General features: G+C 42.9%; 3 protein-coding genes across 3 annotated transcripts in view; 2 read left to right on the top strand and 1 right to left on the bottom strand.

The window, feature by feature from the left end:
- clmpb (CXADR like membrane protein b) overlaps positions 1-23920 on the bottom strand; it is a 185055-nt gene that overhangs the window by 105892 nt on the left and 55243 nt on the right. The window lies entirely within an intron of this gene.
- Positions 5164-9885, top strand: rbm7 (RNA binding motif protein 7). The gene is made up of 5 exons (XM_079271471.1): positions 5164-5340; positions 5658-5820; positions 6351-6426; positions 8657-8741; positions 8960-9885. The coding sequence occupies exons 1-5, from the start codon at positions 5248-5250 to the stop codon at positions 9320-9322; spliced, it is 780 nt and encodes a 259-aa protein (XP_079127597.1). The 5' UTR covers positions 5164-5247; the 3' UTR covers positions 9323-9885.
- On the top strand, positions 12915-23660 carry barx2 (BARX homeobox 2). The gene is made up of 4 exons (XM_079271457.1): positions 12915-13315; positions 18423-18732; positions 21493-21577; positions 21977-23660. Exons 1-4 carry the CDS (start codon positions 13129-13131, stop codon positions 22262-22264), a joined length of 870 nt encoding a protein of 289 aa, XP_079127583.1. The 5' UTR covers positions 12915-13128; the 3' UTR covers positions 22265-23660.

Here is a 23920-nt window from a genome sequence, read left to right as displayed (position 1 = left end):
TTATGAAATTTCAGCTTCTCAAGTACCATTTGATGGAGAGAAACTCTGATTTGAGAACAGCTGCGTTATCTTGTCTAAGTGGAGGAATTACTTTATCGACTATAAAACTAAAAACATAAACCCATTCCAGTTCCTTCTTCAACATACTGACGTTACAGATGTTGGTCTGACTGACTTTAGGGTTCTTTATCAAATGAGCGTCATTTCCGCTGTGCGATTACATAATTGATGGAAGCCACAGTGCTAGCCTGGACTCAAGTGCATCACAAGGAGTTGGCATAACAGCCTCTGATCAGCTGATTACCATAGCGATGAGAATCTTCAAAGGCAAAACTTTCTTCTTCGGGGGTTGAGCTCAAAGTTATAGGTTATAGGCTGCAATATGGACTGTCTCTGAGGGCATGCTCTGCTCAGCAGCAGGAATATGGGACACTCCACTGTTGATTATAGTGAAGTGGGGAAAATGCAAAAGCTTACTTTTGGAATCGGGGGTGAGCCTGGCCATCTGAAATGTAGAGGGGATAGTGTATATAGAAAGATGTGTACCTTATTCTTATTGTTTCAACAGATCATATAAGTTAATATTAGTCATTGGACACCCTCTAGAACTGGGGAATAAGACAGTACTGTTTGAGTTCAGTGATGGAAAAGTAAAAGAAGGTTTTGGATGCCCTGCCGCAGTCCGTTTTTGTGGTGTGGGGCTGATGCCAGACATCCCTCTCTCCCTCTCGCTCTCTCTCTTTCTGATACTGCTACTCAGCAGTGCAGCACTGTAGCAACAGGATGGATCTCTCCCTTAATGTGTGTGTGTGTGTTTAAGGGAGGGAGACAAAACGCTCGAGGGGAGTCGCAGATATGAAAATGAAGTCACAGCATGTCAAGTCGGCGGCAACATGCAGCGGCAATATTGAGATAACAAGCATGTTGAAACGGGAGAGAGAACAGCAAAGAAACAAAGCGCCTCGGACGCCCCTCAGAAGATGTTTGCACCCATTTGTTTTAAGAGGGTGTTGAATCTGGGTGGCGTGCTGCCAGTGACGAGCTCTTGTCTGTGTGCATGTCAGAGAGAGAGAGAGAGAGTCACTTCATCAGATGTGTCTTACAAAGTGAGGACAGAGCATTTCCACAAAGTCCTACACTTAATATTTGAAGCAAACCTGCAGAAATTGATTGATTGGAAATGAGTATTGTTCTGCTGGGGAGAGGATGAGTAAGGCTTTCCTCTGTGGTGTGGCTGGATGTGTGCACTGTTCTCCTACCGCATTATACTCACACCTGTGCTGCAATCTAAGAATCTCACACATGTTACATACCGGATTCCAGACATAACAGATCACATGCATATCGTATATGGACTCAGCATATATTACAATACTATTGTTGGAGAGACATAATGTATGCAGTATGTGTATACCAGTTACTCAACAATCTAAAAGCGAGCCTAGCCTATATGTATAGTCCGCAGTACGAAATAATGAATGACATCCACCACAAAAGAGGTTCTCCTGCTCTATTGAATTAAAGAGGTGTGGCTTGATTAAACTTCCATCCGACAAATACTCATGTGCGTTTAATGATCCTGAATCACTTCATTCCACATGAATTAGAAATATTAATGAACGAGAGGGAAGGGCAGCGGAAGGGCGCGTCGTGTTCCGTTACGAGCCGAAAGCAAGGGTGGACGTTGGTGAAGGAGAAGGATGTGTCTAGCCACCAGTCAGTCACTTCACAGTCCCACCAAACCCTCCAGGCCAGAGGTCATAATTGGAAGTGAGCATACAGTGTGTGTATGTATAGCCTCATTACAGTAGCACTGAGATTTCACCCTGATCTGACCAGAGCAGGGGTAGCTGGTGGTGGCCTATTTCTGGGGTCCGGCCCTGTTACTTCTGCCCTGGATGAACGCTGGCTTGCTACCATCTTGCCCTTGAGCATTGCTCCAATTGTATCATGCTTTTTTTCTTCCCCTATTAATTAAAACAATGTGGCCAAGTCTTGTGTGCAGGCATCCAAAAAACCGAGTTATAAAAAAAGGAGCCGTTGCACTCATGTTAATGGCGCTGAGTGTAGGAGGTGATGTGTTTTCGAGCTGAAGAGCATCCCGCTGTTTCATATTTCTGTAATTGCTATAAATTAGCACAATGTTTTTTTCTGCTTGAGCACTACTTGTTTCCAGACATATTAAAAGGCGGAACAGTGCTCTGCTTGTCAATGTCTTGGCTCACGAGGTCAGGCAATTCTGTGAGTTTCTACAGTACATTCAACTTGAGCACCTGAATGCGCTTTGTAAAATAACGCGTATAGCTATTTTGGTGACATTTGATGCAAACCACTTATCTATTAGAATTCAACCTGAGATCTTTCAGTCAACCGTATAGTAGGTCTATGTCAGATTGTATGCAAACTGGAAAACAAGATATTAAATGTGATGATACTCACATGAACAGCAGCAGAGGCCTCGTAGTGACCAAATATTGCCATATTGATGAGTTCCAATACATGTACTACATGGGCCACTGACTTTAACTCAGCAACTCCTGCTTTGGATTGAAAAATATAAATACTCTAGAAATAGTTCCATGGACAACAAAACCACCTCCATAACAAGCCATTTAGAACCCTTTAATGTTATAAGAAACCTGAACGTAGCCTACAGGCTAAAAGAGAAACATGAAAGGATGATATTCCTATGACGATCAAATCCAATTCTCCTCTCTGCATGAAGAAAAACGACAAGCAAGATCTTTAAATTCTGCATTTTTTTCTTCCACAGTGCATAGCAACCATCTGACATCCCCACAGAGATGAAGCACCGCTAATGCAACATTGGCAGAACCAGTATCAGTGGATCAATGCTGCCATCTACTGCCCCTTTTCAGCCTCTTCAGCACAGATAAGTTACTAGTATACTAAGCATTACAGTACTTAGAGTAATGAATGGAATGGTTCATGTTCAGGGTTCCAACTGATGTTTGAATTCAGCTCTCTTTAGAAATCAAAAGCAAAAAATAGGCTTCATGGCGTTGTTTTCAGTCCGTTTCTGTGGGCAGTAATGAGGGTTTTACAAATACAGCAGGTCTGCCTGTTTTGTCTTCCAATTCACTTACCCCTCTCCCCCATTTCCACACTGCACTTTCATAGTGCTCTCCTGAATTCCGTCCAATGGTTATAAAAAAGGGAGGAGGGAATACATCAGGGAGATGTATGGGGTAATGGCAATGTAGGGGGACCCAAAATAGATTCAAGGGCTTTAGTCATCAAACAGTATCCTGCACAGGTGTGGTTTTATGGTTTAGGCTTTTTTACTGCTTCCATTGCAACCTTGCAGTATTTCAAATCATAAGACTTTTTTTTTTTGGAAAGCGCCAATACATCCAATACATCAAGTGTTAACAACTACGCACGGCAGCAAAGGTCCCACAAGACTTGCTGACAGCCAAGATTTTGGTGTTAATTTGCAGTGTTTACTGCCAGGTGAGAAATATAAGTGACGGAAAATGCACCTTGCCTGGAATAAATATGTCATAGAGATTTGCAAGGTGTCTTCTATAATGAAGTACAGCATGCAGTCAACTTTGTTCTGTCATGAATTAAACAGCATGAAAAGTAAAAGAGTCAGATTCAGTCTCTGATGTACCGATTTCTCTTACTGAGACCAGAATATATGAGGACATTTCCCATGCATGAAGGAGAAAATCATTCGTTTAAATTGATCTAATTAATATGGAGTACAGATGCCGTGGCCCATCTGATTAGGGTGGAAGTCAAGCCTCTCACGCCGCTCGCTTGACCTCCACACTCAACGATGTCGCAGCCACCAGAGGCACTTGGTTCCAAGCGCTTGAGTCACTGACCCAATCAGTGAGCCGCAGGGGTAAAAAAATGAATATGCTAGAAGAGAAGAATGACTTTATATTAGCAAAGTTAAAGTTGCATCTAGACTTACCAAAGAACACAGATGTAAGTGTACAGCATGGACTTTGCATAAAAAAGTGATGAAAATGAATGAAAGACATACAGTCAAAACAGGTGCAAAAAGGATATGGCAACATGCATAACCTTCTGTGTGGCTTGTTTGACTTGTCTTTGTAGGGCAACAATACTGTAAGTAAGTATTGCTGTCGTTCTCACAGAAGGCCTTCTGACATGCCACAGTAGGAGAACAACAAAATAAACAATTACATTTCATTCAGCTGTTTCGGGGTCTTGGTATTGTTTGTGCTGACTCACAGTCACACATGGCTTATTGAGACACATGAATAGAGTGGAGTCATTGCTAATGCTATTGTAATACGTGTGCTTTTCCTGCTATGACAAGTCACAATGTCTGCTGTGGAAAAAAAGCCTTTTGTGTCCCGGATAGCAGCCTATCTTGATCAGAAAATCACTGTTCCTTAATGAGGATTGGGTGTCGTTTGGCATGTCCTGTAACTGTAGATTTGTGATTTAAACAGTTTGGCCTTTAAAAAAAATGCTTCAGATTCAGATTCAGGTTGCACATATTTGTACACACACACACACACACACACACACACACACACACACACACACACACACACACACACACACACACACACACACACACACACACACACACACATCTAACAAACATTAGATGCTAGTTAATTTATAGATTAGTCAATCGGCAGAAAATGAATCTACAACTATTTTGATAAATGATTTATCTTTTGAGTTTATCTTTTTGTAAGGGCAGCTGCAGTATGTACTACAAGTTCAACTTTTAAAAAGTATGCAATTCGAAATGCATGCTATTATGTGATGGGACGTACTGAACAATTCATAAATAATATGGTAGTATGGGTATTGGAACGCACAGTATGTTTCTACAGCTCTCCTGTTCTGTGTTGTTTTCATATTCAGTCAGTGCTCTGTGGTTGTTTTTTTACTTAGGTTTGTGCCTACACTGCAGGAGCTCCCAAAAAACCCTTAGACCGCAAATATTAAATATGCCATGGATTATAACACATTTATAATGAAAACATGTTTGCATTCGTCCTTGCAGTTGGAGTTTAACCAAATGACTAATCCTAAAAGCAAAGGAAAAACATTTCCGTCTTAGATGAACCTACCGTAAGTGTCGTAAAGGTACCGCTGATCACTACGACGGAAGCTCAAGTGTAACGGCATTTCACTTTACGATACTAGGCCTAACGGCTATATTTGGCAGAGCGCTTGCGACGTTAGCATTTTATATCGCTTGAGAGTGTTAGTATCTGCTCCAACACAATGGGAATAGAGCAGGAAACGGACCGGACGCTCTTCATAAGGAATTTGGATACAAGAGTGACGGAGGAGCTTTTGTTCGAGCTGTTTGTACAGGTGCTGTTGTCGCTAACGTTAGACATAGGTAGCGCTAGCTAGCAAAAGATAGCATACTGCACAAAATGCTAACGCAATGCTAACACATCGGAAGCTTGTCAGAGTTAACATGGGCCATACATTTAAAATGATTAGGTGGTACACTCTATTACAATAATTGTAGACCTTTTGTACACGTGTGATAATGCTGGTGTTTGTTGTATGCACGTTGTGGATAAGTACAAGAGCTAGCTAATCACTCACGGGAGTTAGCGTTAGCTAGTTGTTGTCTGGGTAACGTTACCGCATTAGCGTTACTTGTTTTTGTTTTTTTGCAGGCAGGACCTCTCATCAAAACGAAAATTCCAAAAGACGCCGATGGGAAACAGAAAACATTTGGTTTTGCTGTTTACAAACACGAAGTGTCCGTGCCATATGCCATGCAACTAATCGACGGAACGTCGCTGTATGGGAGAACCATTCATGTGCAGTTCAGATCGGGTAAGTTATTCTGACAACTGATCATAGACAAGCATTAACGTTACTCTGAACATATGACAGAAAGAGTTACAGACTTACAATGCCAGACATGTGTTCAGAAGTAGCCTCAGGTAGTAACGTTATACATTGGTGTCATAAAAACGTGATGCGTCACTCCTCGCTGAATCAATGCCAAACAGCGTATAAATCCAGGCCTACGGTTTATTTGACACGGGCATTAAATTATCACACTTTGCATATAAAGAGAGGTTCAGTTATGATCTATTTCCTGTCAGATGTGGTTAATATTCTGATCGTGTGGCTGGTACTAAGATGATTTAGTCTACTGTATCATCGGTGAGTGAACAGCAGAAACTTGGTCGTTACTCAGTTTGTCATACAATTTAAATTGTTTCCTATGTATCACACAATGTGACATAATACAAGTAAACAATTGCCGCACTTGCAGAGTATATGTGGTCGTTACTTTCAAACTGGAATTAATTTGTCCTTAACTAATAAACTATTTTGTTCCGTTTGCCTCATCACAGGTAGCAGTCACAGCAGCAGTCCAGGGAACTCACAGAACACAAATCCTGCAAATATCCCGAATCCACATGGCCAGAGGTAAGAAGTCCAGCGGTGCCAGACACTAAATCTGGTTTCCCTCACTATCGGTAGCATCACAGCAGCCACTGGCGCTTCTCTGCCTCTCAGTCTCAAACATGGATCGAGCTTTTGTGTGCTTCCTCAGCGTAGCAGATACAGCTCTCGTGGGGGTTCACAGCTGCATCTTAAAATGTGGCTCGAGCACAGATTTTAAGTCAACCAAGGGACTTGTTGCTTTGCCATCACATTGTTCACAGAGAAAAGTTTCACCTGGTATATTTCATCTCAACTTTGAGCTGCCAATTTTCGTTTTCCTGGTGCAGCACAGGGTACTCAATACAAACTGGACTAAAGAGTCATGGTGTTGTAGCAACAGCATTACCACAGCATTGACTGTTTCAAGCTATCTGAGGGGATGTAACGAACAGCTGCAGCAGCTGAAAGGATTTCAGTTTTATTCTCTATTTTAAACTAGAGTGTGAAACAAACGCTTTTTAAAGACAAGTCTTGGAGGCAGGTCACAGTGCCATACTTTTCCTACATATGATAGAATACGGTACTATAATGGCAATAATAGCAAACGCACGCCCACTTTTTGGGCTCTGAATGGAGCCTTCTAGTTGCCTGGTTTGTCAGTAGTTTATAATTTTGAGGAATGGCAGAGCTGCATGTTTGTAATTGGTACCAGATTTTCTTAAGATGCTTCTACCTTATTGAATATTACTTGGACATGCACGGTTTTCATGCTCTTGGCAGTGCCCTCTGCTCTGGCAAAAGATGTGGCATGAAATGGGATTGGACCGGTCTCTATTTATTCTGTGTGCAATCCTTTCCACGTTTCATGCCCAATTTCATGCAGCAGTGCCTGTTGCGGCATTTGCTGGGAAAAGTATTGCCCCGAGAGTTAACTTAGACAGTATCAGACCGGTGTGATGTATACAATATATGTTTTGTTTGTGTTCAACTACAGCGGATAAAGAATAGTTCTAAATGTATTTCTTGGAAAACTGAGATTAGATTTTGTAGTTTGAAATAACTGATCTGTCGTCTTCAGAATGGAGATTTTTTTTTAGTTGGTGTTTAAACAAAATATGTAACCGACTACCTACTTGAAAACATAATGGAGCGAGCTAAAACATAGCTTTGATCTTAACCTAATGGTGTCTCTAACCTGGCACACAGCCGTTGCGCCGTGGTAGAGGTGTTTCAATCCAGTCAGCTCAGGTTTCATTACAATACAGCATGCACATTTGTACTCAATATATTGTTGACAACATTTGACTGAACTCAACACAAACACACTTAAAAAAACAAACATATTAGCTACACTCCTACATAAAAGAAAATCATCTCTCTTCACTGTCTTTATTTCAACAAAAGTAAGAGAACAATGAAAAACAAAAAACAGTTTGGAGGAACATTTCCTCAAGATAAACATCCCATCGCTGGAATGCAGATGGTTGTGTCTGCCTTTGTTCAGTTGATTTAACAACATGAAGTGGCATTGATGCATCAAAGTCATCGAGGAGTCACGATTGTTGGCAAACAGACCTGCACCAGGCGAAGGTGCAGATAATCCACTTATTGAATAGTGAACATTACTTTCAGGTCAATCCAGTCCCTTCGGGATTGGATGTGTCAGACTTGGCTTCATGTCAATGCTGATGGACTTCCACATCAGACATTCCATCACAGATTGTGGCACTGCTCTCTTTTACCAGTGAACAATAATGTTTCCACACTTCAACAACAGGGTTCATCTAATAATATGATTATCCTGAGCCTATTCCCAGTGGTTTTTGTTTGTTGCTAATGTACGTTGCTGGACTGATTGCTGTTGGCTCCAAGTCTTGAGTTTGCTTTCACAAGATCTTGTTTACGTCGCGCTCGACAGAGGGATTGTACTGTGTTTGAGCTACTAAGATGTGTCCCCGCCCTGACGATGGATGTGCATGGTGCGATTGGATGACGCACAGTCCAAACAAAGTGAAACTACTGAAGTATGGGCGTGGCTTCATGAAATCTCCCTAAGGCGATGCTACAAAATGTTAAAGGACACGACCTATCCGTACATGCCAAAGAGGTGAAATGAGGTTAACACATCAACTAAAAATATCTTAATTTAAAGAATCAAAGTTGACATGGATTTGCCTAAGTGGTTGGTCGTCAATATGTGGAATGTGCACCCGACACTGTTCTTTCCTTTTTGTGATGAAATATTTGACAGTTGTTTGCTTAACTCTTACAGGACTCCGATCCAGTTCAGTTCCCCACCTCCGACCCAAATGCAGAGGTCCTTTTCCTCTCCCGATAACCTCCAGAAGCATGTCATGGTAACATTTCTATACTTGTATGACACTGCACAGTCACGACAGAATTCGTAGGTCTTCTATTAACACGTGACATATTCAGACCTGCTCTCTGCTTGTTTTAGCAGAAATGAAGAAATGTCCACACTGTATAGTTTGACAGGAATAGAAACAACTCTTTGGCCTCAATTAACCGCATGAAAACGGCGGTCGTGTTACCGGTCTTTTTCCTTTGTCCGTAGGTGAACAACATGCCGTGGCTCCACATGCAGCAGGTCGAGCAGCTGAATGACGGATTCTCCAAGTCTCAGCAGAGGCAGCTTCCCGCAGCTGGAAACGCCAGCGGAGGGTCCTCCAGGCAACCCGATAACGCCCATTATCGGCATTCGGCGCAGACGAACAGCGGCGGCCGGAATCAGCGCTACGCAGAAGAACCGGCTGCCGGCCGTCATCAGCAACAACAACAGGGCCACGGCCGGGACGGCTATCACCATCAGAACGACAGGAGCAGCAACCGTCACCATGACAACAGAGGTGGCAACAGACATCACGACGACAAGGGAAGCAACCGTGGCTACCAAGATAATAGATGGCGACGGTACTGAGACTTCAGCTCTTCACATTTGTGGAAGGCTTCCTAAAAAAGAAAAGTTATGTCGATGACATGTGTACTCAGGTTGTTTGTACATGATGCGACCAGTTTGAAGATTTGATAACTTATGCCTTCGAGACATTTTTGTTTTTATTTTTAAGGCATTTTTAAATTTGTACACTTCTTTTATGTGAGCTTTTACTCAGATGTCACAATTATTTTGAGCTGTGTCGATGAGAGCAAGGAGACAAAAAAAGAAGCAGACTTGAGTAGGAGTCATTTTGGAAGACGAAGAAAAAAAAAAGTATTTAAAAAAGATTTTGAATATTGGCGAGTTTTTATGTTATGCAAAAAAAAATATTGAAATGGTGCTCTCAGAAATTCTTCAGGTACTTTGCAGAATCTTCAGCTGAAGGTTCCACCAGCACCACTTTTACGGCAGCGGGGGCACCATCCTTTCTTAATGTTAAATCTGTTGGCCTTGCTCCATCTGGAAAATGGGCTTTATTTCACTTTTTTTATGCTGAGTCTGTAAGACTTAACTGTTTTAAAATGGGACATTTTCATCACTATAAAGCCCCTTTCATTTGACTGTTTCATTGTCTTTCCTCTAACCACAACACAAACGCCCGTGTCTTGGCTGCAGATCATGAATGCTATTCACAGCTTTGTGTTAACTAAGTGAGCCATTGTATGCTGAAATGCATGCACACACGGCCTTATCTGCGCCTATAAATGGCCCCCCGTGTAACTAATACACTTGTGCAGCGGGTTATGAAGTAATCTACAGGTGGCGCCACACACCCTTTTATTGAATCAATTAAGATGTTAAATATAACTGAGCCACATGATCAGCTCCTGCATTTCACCTTTCTATTTAGGATGCTTTCAAGTCTTCACATGGACTTCACACATTCCCCCTTCACTTTACAGCTTGCAATTATGTGAAGGTTTTTTTCGCTTGTTCACCATTGTTGAACAGGGATATATACTGTTGTCTTTCATCAGAAGGGTCTTAGCGCCATTCAGGTATTTTTTTTGTTCATTTACAGATGCGAAAGCAGCGTTCCATCCCATAATTAGCAGCACTTTGATCCTCAGCGGCTCATGTTGCAATCAGCCTTACAGCATTGATGTGCCTCCGTTTGGACTTGTTTATAACACAGTTATGATCAAATCCCTTAATGTCTGCGTTGAGGTCATAATCTACCCCACCGAAAGCGCTTATGACACTTAGCAGCGGATCCCGCGCTGTATCGACAACTATACCCCCCCCCCCCCCCCCTCCTCCACCCAATAAATCTCCCAGTGTTCCAAAGTGGAGGTGTATTTCAAACCGCTATGCACTAAGCTCCGTCCTGCCTTTTAATCTGCCTCGTGTCAGATTGCATCCTGATGCTTCCCAAACCGCTCTAATAGAGAGTATCCGCCGCTCGGTGTCGGTATAGGAAGGCCCTTCTCGCGCTTCCGGCCGTGGCATAACTCTTTTAATTGGTTGATCTGCCTGGCGTCTCCAGCCCTGGAGCGGGCGGATTAGAGGGGCCGCTCGGTAGCCGCTGCTGTGTGGATTTATATAGAAGCGTGTCTGCTGAAATGATCCACTTCCAAACATCCAGAGACCCTCCCTCCCTCTCTATAGCAAGTCCCGCAACGCGCACCACGAGTGTGACAAGATGCCTCCAGCCGTGATTCCCGGATCTTTGCCCCACCTCAGGTTGTTGGGTTCCTTTGTGCCACAGTGGGCCGGGGACATATAGGCCTGATTTAGCTGTTCATAGTGCAATCTTAATTCCCTTTGAAATATGAGAGAACGCGGAATTATCTCATATATTTGGTTTTCTGGAAGCAATAAATGCAGTTAGATTACTCACATTTTCTTTAGTGAAAAGTACCAGAAAACAAGGCATTATTAAAAATAAAATGATCAAATAGAAAAGTTTCAGATATTTCAGTGGAAAGATGTTGGTTTAGAAATTGTACGGTAAAATATATTAGTGTCGTTCTTTTTCTTTTTTGTTGCGGTGCCTTCCTCCACCCCAGACACGTAAAAAGTGCTCCACAGCAGTTGTTCTCATCTCCCTCTTTGATCAAACCATGAAACCTCTGAAAAGAAGCCGAGCTTTCCTGTGCAGAGCTCCCACATTTCCTCCACTTCGAACACGGCGGCGTCGGAGGCACGAGCCTCCAGCGAGTCACATTTATTTCCAATCCTTCAGATGATAAACACAATCTGCAAGAGTTCAGAAAGGGAGGCGTGAAAAAACAGAAACAAAACATAACCTTGCCATAATAACAGCATTAGAAGGCAGAGTTATAGAGAAATAAATCCAAAGGCACACAATGTTTTTACTTGAGCCTGTGAGCGTACCGATGTAGTATTCATATTTATCATCAGCCCGTAACGCTGATTAGCCTCCATTGATCTGACCGACAACATAATTGGCTATTCATAACACACACATATATATATATATATATATATATATATATTTTTTTTTTGTGCCAACATAGATAGCAAAAGGACAGGTGCTCTTATTGCGCGGTGGGGTATTTTATTTGAGACCTTTGTGTCTTTTATTCGGCGTGCCCTCACGCCATGCGCGCGTGGACGCGCAGTTGTTGATTAATAATAAATTATACATGCGTCAGTTTACATCGCAACCTTTGACCGCAGTTCTGACTATTGCTTTCTTGCTGCTATATAACCTCTACATGTAGTACTGTTCCTTCATAAGAATCGTACTGTTTCAACAGGGTTTCCCTTATTTTGCCCCACATTTTGTTATTATGCCTTTCTTTTAAATTCTGATTGTATTCAAACAGAACGAAAAACAAAGATTGCACAATTTAAAGTAACGTTTATGTAACCAAACCGACACCACAGCACAACCCATGAAGGGGTTAATAACTGAGAAAGAAACTGAGAAAGAAAAGATCATTCATCCCTTGTTTGGTTTATTTTGACTTTGGATATGACACGCCAAGTCTCTTCAGTCAGTCCATTTTGACTTTGGATATGACACGCCAAGTCTCTTCAGTCAGTCCAAAGTGACGATATCGAATACATTGGACTGTGTATAAAGCGAACTGATAACATAAGTTATACGTTATATGGATATGGATATTTATATGAAAACACGTGAGTTAAATTCATAAATTGATTAAGATACAAATGATTCATTGAATTAAAGGAGCAGCACGATGATAGTTTACCTCAAATGAGTTCATACCACAGAGGTCTTTAGATTCAATGTGAACTTTATATGTCAAAAGGTTTAACACTTTTGCATTGATCTCCTATTAGGTTTGCATTTTGAAAATATGACCAAAGTTAGACGTTTTTTAGCTTCGAAAATGATAAGTTGTACAACTAATATGTAAAAGAAATCAAAGAGAGAAAGAAAACTTTTTTGTGGAAGTGTGTGTGTGTGCGTGTGTGTGTTTAGTTTTCGGGAGCTGGCCATGTGTATGTGTACAGTAGGCGACATGAGAGAGAGAGAGGGAGAGAGAGAGAGAGCGAGAGCGCGAGCAGGGCGATTTGATGAGTTCGGGGATGGTTTATATAGCAGTGGGTGTGAGCGCAGATCGCAGTCAGTTCATTACCATCGTGGCGCTCAGCGCAGCTCAAGTTGAAGTCAACCGCTCTTCACCACGACACTTCAGGGAAAAGCTAAACTGCAATTTCGAAAGACAAACAATGCATTGCTTAAACGCATGAACTGCACTAGTCGCACGGTGAAACCCCGCAGAGCCTTGTAGACATCAGTGAAAACAGCATATTGTGCAGCGAAGGTAGCGGACGGCGCACAGGGACAGATCATGCACTGTCAAGCCGAGTTGAGGCTCTCCTCCCCCGGGCAGCTGAAGGCTGCCAGACGGCGCTACAAGACTTTCATGATTGACGAGATCCTCTCCAAGGAGACTTGTGATTACTTTGAGAAACTTTCTCTCTATTCGGTGTGTCCTTCGCTCATCGTACGGCCGAAGCCTCTTCATTCATGCTCCGGTAAGAGGACTGTTTGTTGTTGTTGTTGTCAATAATTTAGACAGAAGGAAATTACAAAGAAATATATCTGAAAGGCAATTATTGCATTTGCAGATTGGTGGGAAAATTAGAGGTTATTTGGAAAACAATTTTGCGCACGAGATCAATTGAATTATTAATGTATGTTTTATTTAAATCAAAGAGATGATCGATTTTAATGGTGCATAGATCATGAAATGTGGATTAACAGTGCAGAAAGTTCAGTGAGATGTAAGTTGTGTGAAGTGTGTGATCGGTGATGCTGGTGTAATAACAATGTGTGTATTGCCATGAAGTTGTAGGCCTAATTATTATTATTTTAAAATGACAATTACCTGTCCAAGCAACTGTGCATATGGGAATATTGATATTTGTGACAATTATAAATCATCATTCATTTATGATATCATTTCTTTAAATTAAACAAATGCATCAATGTTCAATTCATTCCTCCACAAGTTGCATCACCTTCCTCGCTCTGCGCTTCACATTTTATGAATCACTGCAGCTCAGTGTTGAAAATCAAAGACATGCAGCAGAGTGGGTAAATGTCAGTGATGCTTCGCGGTATTTGTTGAGCTGACGAATGACTCAATTGATGAGTTGTTTTCGTCAATGAAGTGGCAGTTGGACAGACAATAAAGAAAAACATAGTCGTCAGTGGTGGCTTTAAACTGTTATCTATTTGCCAATTCTGTTTAAAGGCCTTCCCTAATGAGTTATGCTGCTGCTGCTGCTGGATATTTGTAAATGGGGAGGATTGTATCTTGTTAGTGTCACAGAAGTCTGTGACCTAAAGGTGTGCCCCCCTAAATAAGGTGTGGTTTACAGTGTGGTTGTGGTCCTGCCACCCTATGAAAGATGAATTATACTGCACACGGATTCGTCTGGATTGATACGGAAGGAAATATAGAATGAAAACAGACAAACTATTGATTCATTTAATACACTTTAAAGCTGATCCCTTTGAATGATAATCACTCTCCTACCAAATGTTCAACAGCCCATGAAGCGTTTTCTCTCTTTCCCCCCTCGATTTGATTTAAATTTAGGGGCGACCGTGGCGCACTGGGTTAAGAGGTCATCTGGGAACCGGAAGGTCAACGGTTCGATCCCCGACTGTCATGTGTCAAAGTGTACCTGAGCAATACACTGTCATTGGCAGCCCACTGCTCCCTATATACAGGGATGGGTCAAATGCAGAGAAACATTTCCCCCTTAAAGGGATCAAGATAGTATAAATTCTATTCTAGATGGTATAAGAACGATCTAGATCAGATTCCAAAGCCCTCTCGCTGTGTCTTGTACTTGCTGAAAACAATCAAAATGGTGTAACAAAGCTCAGACGGCACAGCACACTTTATCTTGTCAAAACAAAATTTCCTGACTTGGATTCTTAATTGCGTCTCCGGATGAATCCAAACAAACTACTGCACACTCCAGTAACCATTAGGATAATTGCTCTAAAGTCTGAAATAATAGCCACTGCAATTTGATGACAGCAGTGGGTGGATAAAAATAGGGGACGCGATTCCCTCATCCCTCTGATATGGATTGTGCGAGAGGGCACTATGACTGGGCTCTGGCACCCCTCTGTTCGGCTGGATAGAGTAACCCGCCCTGCATATCGGAACACTGTTCCCACCACTTATTTGTAGCTGCGGGGGTGTGAGACACAGTATTCCCTAACATCAATGGCTTTTGGTGCTGGATATAGAAGTTGGCAGGCTTGCAGGTCCTGGGCCAAAGACAGGCGACTGGCTCCTGCGCTGCCCCTTGAACAGTGAAAGCTGACTTCTCTGCTCTGCAAAGGAAGGGATGCTATAACCTTCTGCTACCAGCGGAGGCCGCCGAACGACAGTGATGCCAATTATGCTGCCTGAAGGAGTTGACAACAAATGAGTCGTTTGTGCTGTGCTGTATGTCACTGCTTCCTGTTTCTTGTTTCGTGGCATTTTACTGTGAATCTCAGTCTAATTGTATTTCTCTGAAGTGAAATACAGACCAAATTGTTGTACAGTCAAAGTGGCTAATACCCGAGGAGCTAATTCCCTGTCAGCTACAGCAGAGACAATGAGCCCTGACCTGGTGCTGAACAGAGAACAACGTAATGGCAGGTTATAATATTTCATTTGGAGTCCCGTCTTTCAGCAGGACCCAGGGCAGGGCTTTTAGTGGTGCTCTCTGGAAGAGGTGAGAGAGATTAAGATCAACTGTGGTGTAATCTCACTTGACAGCACGATGACAAAAAAAACACACAAAAAAACTAAAAGCAGGAGTGTGTGCAGCCCAAGGGCCGCTGCATACTGGTTTGGTACTGGCTGCGGGCTTATAGAAGAAATCCAAGTGAGCTAAAGAGTTTTCATCCCATCTTAAACCCTAATCCGCTGCAGACAATAACATTTCCCATTGAGCATAAATCCGCCTTGAGAAGGTTGATTACACCCATGTCAACACACACACGGGCAAGTATGCACACAACACAAAGACGGAATGCGCCAAGATGTTCCATCTTCAGTTGGGGATGATGTTCGACAAGCTGTCACCGCCCCACCGGTTTCTAGCTGTACTGCCATCCGCTTTGTTCTATCTGGACAAAGGATCAGTAATGAATCAGTTCTAAAAGTAGTAGTGGAACAGGCCGATTTCAGCTGCCACAGGAAGAAATGTGCGGATCCGGTTACAGATTAAACAGTTAATGCTTGTGTTTAATGTAATGCCTGGCGGGAACCTTCAGCCGGAGAAGTTTGTCAGTGGGACAACAAAACTCAATGAGATGCTCCTGTCAACGTCCTTCCACCATTTGTTAATAACCAGCATACAATTGCTCCAATCATTGCCTGTAGGTGAAGGATTCTAATTAAAAAGCACAGAGTTAGGACCGATAAAGAAGCTGTGTGGCCTGTTGCCCTTCCCACCCAGATACTGTTTGATTTGCGCTCAAAGGGCAAGGCTTAAAAAAACAAACTCCAAAAAAAGAACCCTTTAATTGAGCTGTCACCAGACAGTTTATTTCCTAAAACATAGCAAACATTCATGTACGCCTGTCATAGCTAAGCAATGAATCATCCATTTCAACATCCCATTGACAAAAAAAAAGGGTTATTGATGACAGTGAGCAGGCGGCAGCAGGAAATATGATTCATCTGATAAGACTCGTGTCCGAATGACCACATGATCAATAGAGCGAATTGTTTTCATGAAAAGGAATTCTTAACAAACGTTCTTGATCTCTTCCGAGCAGGTATGTCTTCCGCGATGATCACCATAAGTGCTTGTGCCGGTCCTTACATTCCGACTATTGACAGGACACTGGCACTTGTCAACAACACATCAGAGAGAAACGGCTTCGCTGTCAGTGGAAAGTCACGATGGCTGACATTCCTCTCTCTCTCTCTCTCTCTCTCTCTGGCGCTCCCTCCGAGGGACTGTCCGGAGACAACTTCAAGCTGTTCAAGATGTTGGTTTTTTCCTCCCATTCAGCATGACACTCTCCCTTCACTTGTCACAATTCGATACACGTTGATGTGGGATTCCTCCTATCGAGGCACTTTAAATCAGACGATCTGATGATATCGGAAAATCTAACATTTACACACCTGGTTTACGGCGAGAAATACGGAGAGCACGATAAATGGAAAGGTATAAATGGAGAGTGAGAGCGTACAACCAGAGAGAAGAGGTCTTCTTGTCTAGACTTGTTGCAATAGCAGCAATCTCACGTTGGAGGATTAGCGATGACCTCAGCGCCTCGCCATGATGTCACGATGAGCCCAAGGCAGTGTCTGGTGTGTGTGTGTGTGTGTCTGTCTGTGCATGAGTGAAGAGCAACTGTGCCTACCTGGATGTGAACTGGTGTATGTGGTTATTGTGAATTTGTGCAGTATATACGTGTAAGCATCTGCATTCATGTCCTACTACCCTGTAAGATTAGAAAAGCAGACATGCCCCACTTCCTCTTGAGTCGTCTTCCTCTTCTTCTTCTTCTTCTTGAGTCGTCTTCCTCTTCTTCTTCTTCTTCTTGAGTCGTCTCCTCGAGCCCCCGTATTCTCGAGTCTTCTTCTTCTTCTTCTTCTTCTTCTTCCTCTTCTTGCAGAGTAGTCTTCTCCCTCTTAAGTCTTCTTCTCCGTCACATTTGTACTGAACATATTTGACCCCCTGCCTTAAGACATAAATCTTGTGGGCTTTTGGCTTTTCTGTTGGGGTCGATGAGGAGATTAAGGACACAGATCCACCACAGACATTCTCCATGTTTGATAACCTCCTATTTGCTATGCTCCACTGCAGCCTTTTATCTGCCTCTATATCTTCCACCTCTAATCCCATAATCCCCACTGTGTCCTTTCTGCTGCTCCTTATCGGCCCATGCAACACAGCCTGCGCTGTGCTCCGTTGGCTTGTACATTTTGGTGAAGGGATTGATTTTATATTTGAAGCCGTAAAGGATTTTTCTGGCAGATATGATATTCACTTTGGTTGACCCACCGCATCCTCTCGACCAACCTCCCGGTCTCCTTCCCTCCCATCTTGGCTCCAGACAAGTGTTACTTTTTATTGATTCTGGCGTCTTGCTGCTTCTGTCTGTGCTGATAAAGAACAAAAGTGTGTGTGTGTGTGTGTGTGTGTGTATGACTGCGTACATGTCCAAGAGTGAGAGGGAAAAGTTTATTAGCTGAACAGTGTTTGATTTAGTTTTTCAGGATTTTATTGCAGCTCTGCATGTGTCTGTGTGCATGTACATCATGCTGTCAGACATGTGGTTTTGTGTTGGGAAGCCAGTTACTATTTAACAACCGCTGAAAAACAATCATTCATTTGAAGGGTTCAGAGAAGCGGTGTAAAACACGGTCTGCGTCATTGGGGTCGCAGCCCTCTACATGGAGGGGGTCAAAAGCAAAACACTTTCCACAGCAAACGCAGGTCAATTAAAAGTGAACCCGTCCTCTGCAATTACTGCCGGTCGATAGTGGTACAACAAAGGTGACTGAGTGGCACATGAGAGCTCACTGAAGACAGTGACTCAAAAAAAGACATCGAATCTTCTTTTTTTTAAGCCAGCAATCCTCTGTTTCTGTCTCTGCTGCTGCAGGCTCCTCGTCACTGCGCGCCTACCCTCTCCTCTCGGTGATCACGCGGCAGCCCCCCAACCTGCCCCTCCACATCCCGCAGCCGTCATCCCCGGTCGGAGTCCCCGCGCACCTGCTCTCCCCGCAGCACCTGCGGGGCTCCGAGCCCTCGCCCAGCCAGACGCCCCTCAGCATCAGCAGCGAGTCGGAAACGGAGCGCAGCACGCCCCGCCTGAAGAAGCCGCGCCGCAGCCGCACCATCTTCACCGAGCTGCAGCTGATGGGCCTGGAGAAGAAGTTCCAGAAGCAGAAGTACCTGTCCACACCTGATCGGTCAGTGCCGTTGAGAAGCCCTCTCTCTCTCTTAGAATTGCAGTAAAAGTCTGTTACACATCAATACACTAATCAACAGCGCGCGCGCACACACACACACACACACACACACGCACACACACACACACACACACACACTGAGAGCTGAGGCAACACATTACCTAAAACGATTTTGTGATGACGTTTCTTAAAAGAAAGCAAACCACTGGTGCGTTAAAGGCAAATAATAGCGCAATTATTATTTTAACCAAACTTCAGTCAGCCATATAAGCTCCACTCAGCCGTGGCATTCTGATAACCTACATACCTGGTATAGAGTGCATTTTGAAAGCACACTATGCACACGCACACACTCACAAAGCCACAACTGCAATTATCAAGCAGCGGTTCACCGAACATCATCATTTTTTGATTTACCCTGCGGGGAATGTCTCATGTTCTATGAATTTGTCTAAGCCAGAGCATTACCTCAGCATTCTAGTCGAGACAGGAGTAACGTTTTAACCCTGGGCCCTTCGACAGCAAATAAAGCCCCAACAAAGAAACACTGCCTTATTCAAGAAGACGGGGACGGGGGCCAACACAAGCAAACAGGAATGTATTACATTGATTTACTGCCAATCATCGCACACATGTGCAGGTGTATAGAAAGTACATTTCGGCAGTGAGATGAAGTAATCTGCATGTTAATATCTGTGTCTTAAGTTCCATTTCGTGGGTCATTTTTGGGACCTGACATAAGGTTAGACTATATTTTCCAGTTTTATTGTAAGCCTCTCTTTTATATTTGGCCTGCAGGCTGCTTTTCCATCATAACCAAGAATACTATTGAACCATATATGTTGTAAAAAGCTTTCCTTTAAACTGCTCGTGAACCTTTGCATCAGGCAGAGATTGGACGTCTGTCCTCTCCACCCCCATTACTCATCCATGTTTTCACTGAGAGTAAATCAGCGTTTGTTAGAAAACACAACTGGCTTCATGAACAGTGTCTTCATTCATTTAGACATGCACATTGCTACACAGTCTCACACATCCTCTTTGCAGCGTATCTGCTTCCCGCACCTAATCTGTAAATACATTTGCATATAGGGAAGAAGCTAGATTTGTTTGTCATTGCATTTTACAACCCATCTGTGGGGAAAACTCCCACGATGTATTCTTAAATATATCACACCTTGGCTTGCCTGGAGCTGTTGGGAAGGCGCCACGCCTCATCTTAAAGCAGAAGCCCCGAGGCTGAGCACAACTCGCTGATCAAAAACCAACCACCCTTTACGAATGGCTGTGCCAAAATGCTGTGTCCTGTCAAAATATCGGATTCTGACACTGTGTTGAAAATTAATTAAATACACAGCTGGCGGAAAAAACATCAACAGAGAAAATCCTCCTTTAAAGCCCCACATCAAAGGTGTGGCGTGCTCCCCACTTTGGTTTGTTGTGATCCAAAGATAACTTTTCTTTTCTCTCCCTTTGGAACCTCTGCGGCTTTGAATTGAGACTCCACAGGCGGGGGCGGGAGGAACCAAAACCAGCCCCGAAAAGAAAATACTTAATTATTGATATGATATGGCATCAATGATTATATGCAGCTTACAATTCTAATAATTTGTGTCACAATAATCCTCACTGTCATCATCATCATTATGAAGAACAGGTTTTCAGTTACGCCCAAGATTCCCTCGTGGAAGGTGTGCGAATGGAACAAAGTCTTGCAGTAGCCTGGAAGGAGCAACTCAAACACGGTTTCTCTCCATTGAGAACTAATGACCGTGAATAAAGGGGTATTTTCCTTTTCTGCAATTACTTTTCCTTACCTCCAGTCATGAACTGCAGACTGGGGCACGCATGCAAGTGAAGCTTGATGGACAGCTTGATTGTCTGTATGTGTGGTGTTCTTTGAAGTGCAGATTCATATACACACACACACACACACACACACACACACACACAAACCACACGGTTTTGTGTGGAGGATCCTGCGAATCCTGTTGCTCTGCTTTTTAGATTCTTCTACATCTCGGCTTCCACTTTCACCATCAAATGGAAGTCACTTCCTTTCACTGGGGGTTGGGGGGGGGGGGGTGAGAATCCCTTCATCTGGCTGTTAAAGACTGAGAAGAGCAAGGAAGAGGAAATCTCATTAGAAAAAAAAAATCCAGATAGCCGCTCCTTTCTTTTATGCCTTGTCCACTTTATCTGTCGCTTCCTGAGATATTACATTACACACCATCCAATAGCCACCATTCGTCACGGATCAACACATGTGCTGGATGCATTCACAATTTCCTCCAACAGCACCTATTGTACAAGCGCCGTGTTTGGATTACGGACCTCGGTACAGATGTTTCAATTCAAGCAGTGTCTTCCTGAGCTGCAGGTGTACAGTGTCAAAGTCAAGCTACGAGCGAAGCAGCTTTGATGTGAGATTCAAAGACAGAGTGAAGAGTTTAAGAGAGGTCTTATGCTGTACTTAAGCAATGCTGGCAAACCTCTAGACATGACGCTGCAATATATATTTGGTGGAAAGTTATAAACCACAATTAGTGTCAAGATTCTTATCATTTCTGTATTTTCCTGTCAGTGGGGGGGAAGGCCAAGCAGCAAAGGCTGAGACGGATTCTACCTGGTGCTTTTGGGAAACGTGCAGATTTTTGAAGCGCGTCATTAAAATAGTACATGCCACCCACCCAGTACGGGCAGAGCAACTGACGATACGTCCCATCTAACATGCAGTTTGTTTTGTTTGTGATTGTGCAGGTTAGACCTGGCCCAGTCACTTGGTCTCACTCAGCTCCAGGTGAAGACGTGGTACCAAAACAGGCGTATGAAGTGGAAGAAAATGGTAAGAGACACAGTAAAGCCAGGCAAGTCTGGGTTGTAAAGAAATCCCGGTATCTCTTTATTTTGCTTCAAAGTACAGTTTCTTTGCTCCGAAAGTGTGGCTATGATCTGTTTCACGTAGTGCTGATTTCAACTGAAATAGTAAGGTAGCAGAATGACAGACAGAGAGGGTGTGGTTCGAGACGTGAGCGATGACGACGGCAGGGAGAGCAAACACTTTTGTATAAGGCTCGACAACTCGGAGAACAAAAAGGACCTGAAATCATTAAAGATAAATGAGTGCACAAGGGGCAGCCAGCAGCAATACGTCTTCTCTTAATTACTATAACAGCCAGCGTTGCCTTTGACTGCTGCTGCCATTTATTACCAGTCCACTAAGATTGTCTGTGTGTTATTCTAGGTGCTCAAAGGAGGTCACGAGGCCCCGACTAAGCCCAAGGGAAGACCCAAGAAGAACTCCATCCCCACCACGGAAGAAATAGATGCCGAAGAGCAAAGGATGAAGGTGGAGGAAGAGGATAGGATGAGGAGGGAGACAAAGGAAGCAGCGCTGGCTCACGGAGGAGAGGCGTGTCAGCTGGAACCTCAGGATCTCAGTTCAGCAACTCACAATCCGGCCGCAGCGATGGAGGAATCTGAGCGAGAGCTGCCGCTCCTGATGCAGTCAGAGACTCATTCAGTCAGCTAAGCAAGAACACAAATAACCAAAGACTGATGCCAACCTGAAAACAAATAGTGCCTCAGGATCACTGTAAAAAGCCTGTGTGCTGTTTAGATCCATTTGCTTTAACAATTTGACTGGAAACATATTGCTGAGTCCAATCTTTACCCAACGCAGCCTGTTTTATTTCATCGTGTATTCGAAAATACCAAGAGCTAAAATGCTTAGCCGCTGATTGCACTGGTAAATATTTGGCCTTTTAACTGTATTTGAGCAGGACCCTGGTATAAGGAGTGTAAATCTAAGGTCATGTCAGTCGAAGCAGAACTTGCATCACTGCGTCACCTTATTGCGCAACCACGAACGATCAAACTCAGAGCCGATCCTCCACGCTGCCTCACGAAGCGCATGTGCCAAAATATCAAAGATTTGCCTTACAGTAGTGTCTCTGTGTATCTGTGTATTATAAATCACTTCACTGCCAAAAACTACATCATATTTAATGGCTACAGTGCCTTGTCGGTCTCAGAGGAAAGCTTTTAAAGTGTTGATGAAATAACTATCAAAATGCAAGTATATTTTTTACAGTAGTTTTTGATCACAAGTTCCATTTTTGGAGACAGAGTTGTAAAGTTTTTGAAGAGCACTTCTATTGTTCACTGTGGAGTTCCTCTAAACTGCTTTAAGGCGCAATTATTTGGTGAGTAAAGCGTACATTTGTTGCTGTTTTTATTCTGAAAGAAAATCCATATTTCTGCCAAGCCACACACTGTATCATACTGTAGAAATGTGTATAAAGTTTAAAATATATGGTCTTTCAGATATATAGGTGAAACAGTATTTTTAACTGCTGTTTTAAATTGGATTAAAATAGTTTGTGTGTATGATGTTACTGCTTTCCCTGATCTTTTTTCTCTTGTCATGGGAGTCAGGATGACTCTACTTTCTGCCACGAGGCCACTAAGACTCAAACTGTCAAGAGGTTCTCAGAGGGCATGAATTATAGCCTGTGCCAAAGATGTACGGCAAATGCAGAACATTTTAAATCTCAAACCTCTTCGGCCTACAGGCATTGCATGAGTACCCCAACCAGTGTGTTGCATTAACACAACACTGCCTTCAGCTGCCTCTCACTGCCTTCTTCCAACTCTCCTTTCTCCCCGCGCAAAAAATTGGAATTAAAGAGTTTCACTTTTTGAATTTCACAGATTTATTTGTATTCGTTATCGTGTCATATACAAAGTGCAGTATTTTTCTGATGTAAATAATGTTTGTTTGCTAAGTTTGTTTGCATTTTTTTTTTTAAGTTTGTTTACAATCATTTTTACTATATACAAGTGTGTGTTTATGTATTTAAATACACTTAATAAAACAGCAATCATTTAAATTCCACTTGGTATTATTTGGTGCAGTTGTTTGGAGTTGTGGGTAATAAATGTCAAAATGCATCATACAGATGCTGGTTTGACATGCTCTACTTTTTGCACAATGCAACCAGAAACTCAAAGAACAGATGATCTACTTTGATGTGTCTCGAATAAAAATGTTCATCAACAAATTAAAGTCTCCTACAGGTCAGATGTGCTGTCATGTCATTCTAAGTGTGTGTAAATCAAACAGATAAAGTAGAACTGGCAGGTTGAAGTTCAGGCAGGTCCATTACTGAGGAAGCTTTTGAAGATG

Source organism: Melanostigma gelatinosum, assembly GCF_949748355.1.
Source record: "Melanostigma gelatinosum genome assembly, chromosome: 7".
Lineage (NCBI taxonomy): Eukaryota > Metazoa > Chordata > Actinopteri > Perciformes > Zoarcidae > Melanostigma > Melanostigma gelatinosum.
The sequence above is the reverse complement of the archived record's forward strand: the minus strand, read 5'-3'. Positions and strand labels throughout refer to the sequence as shown.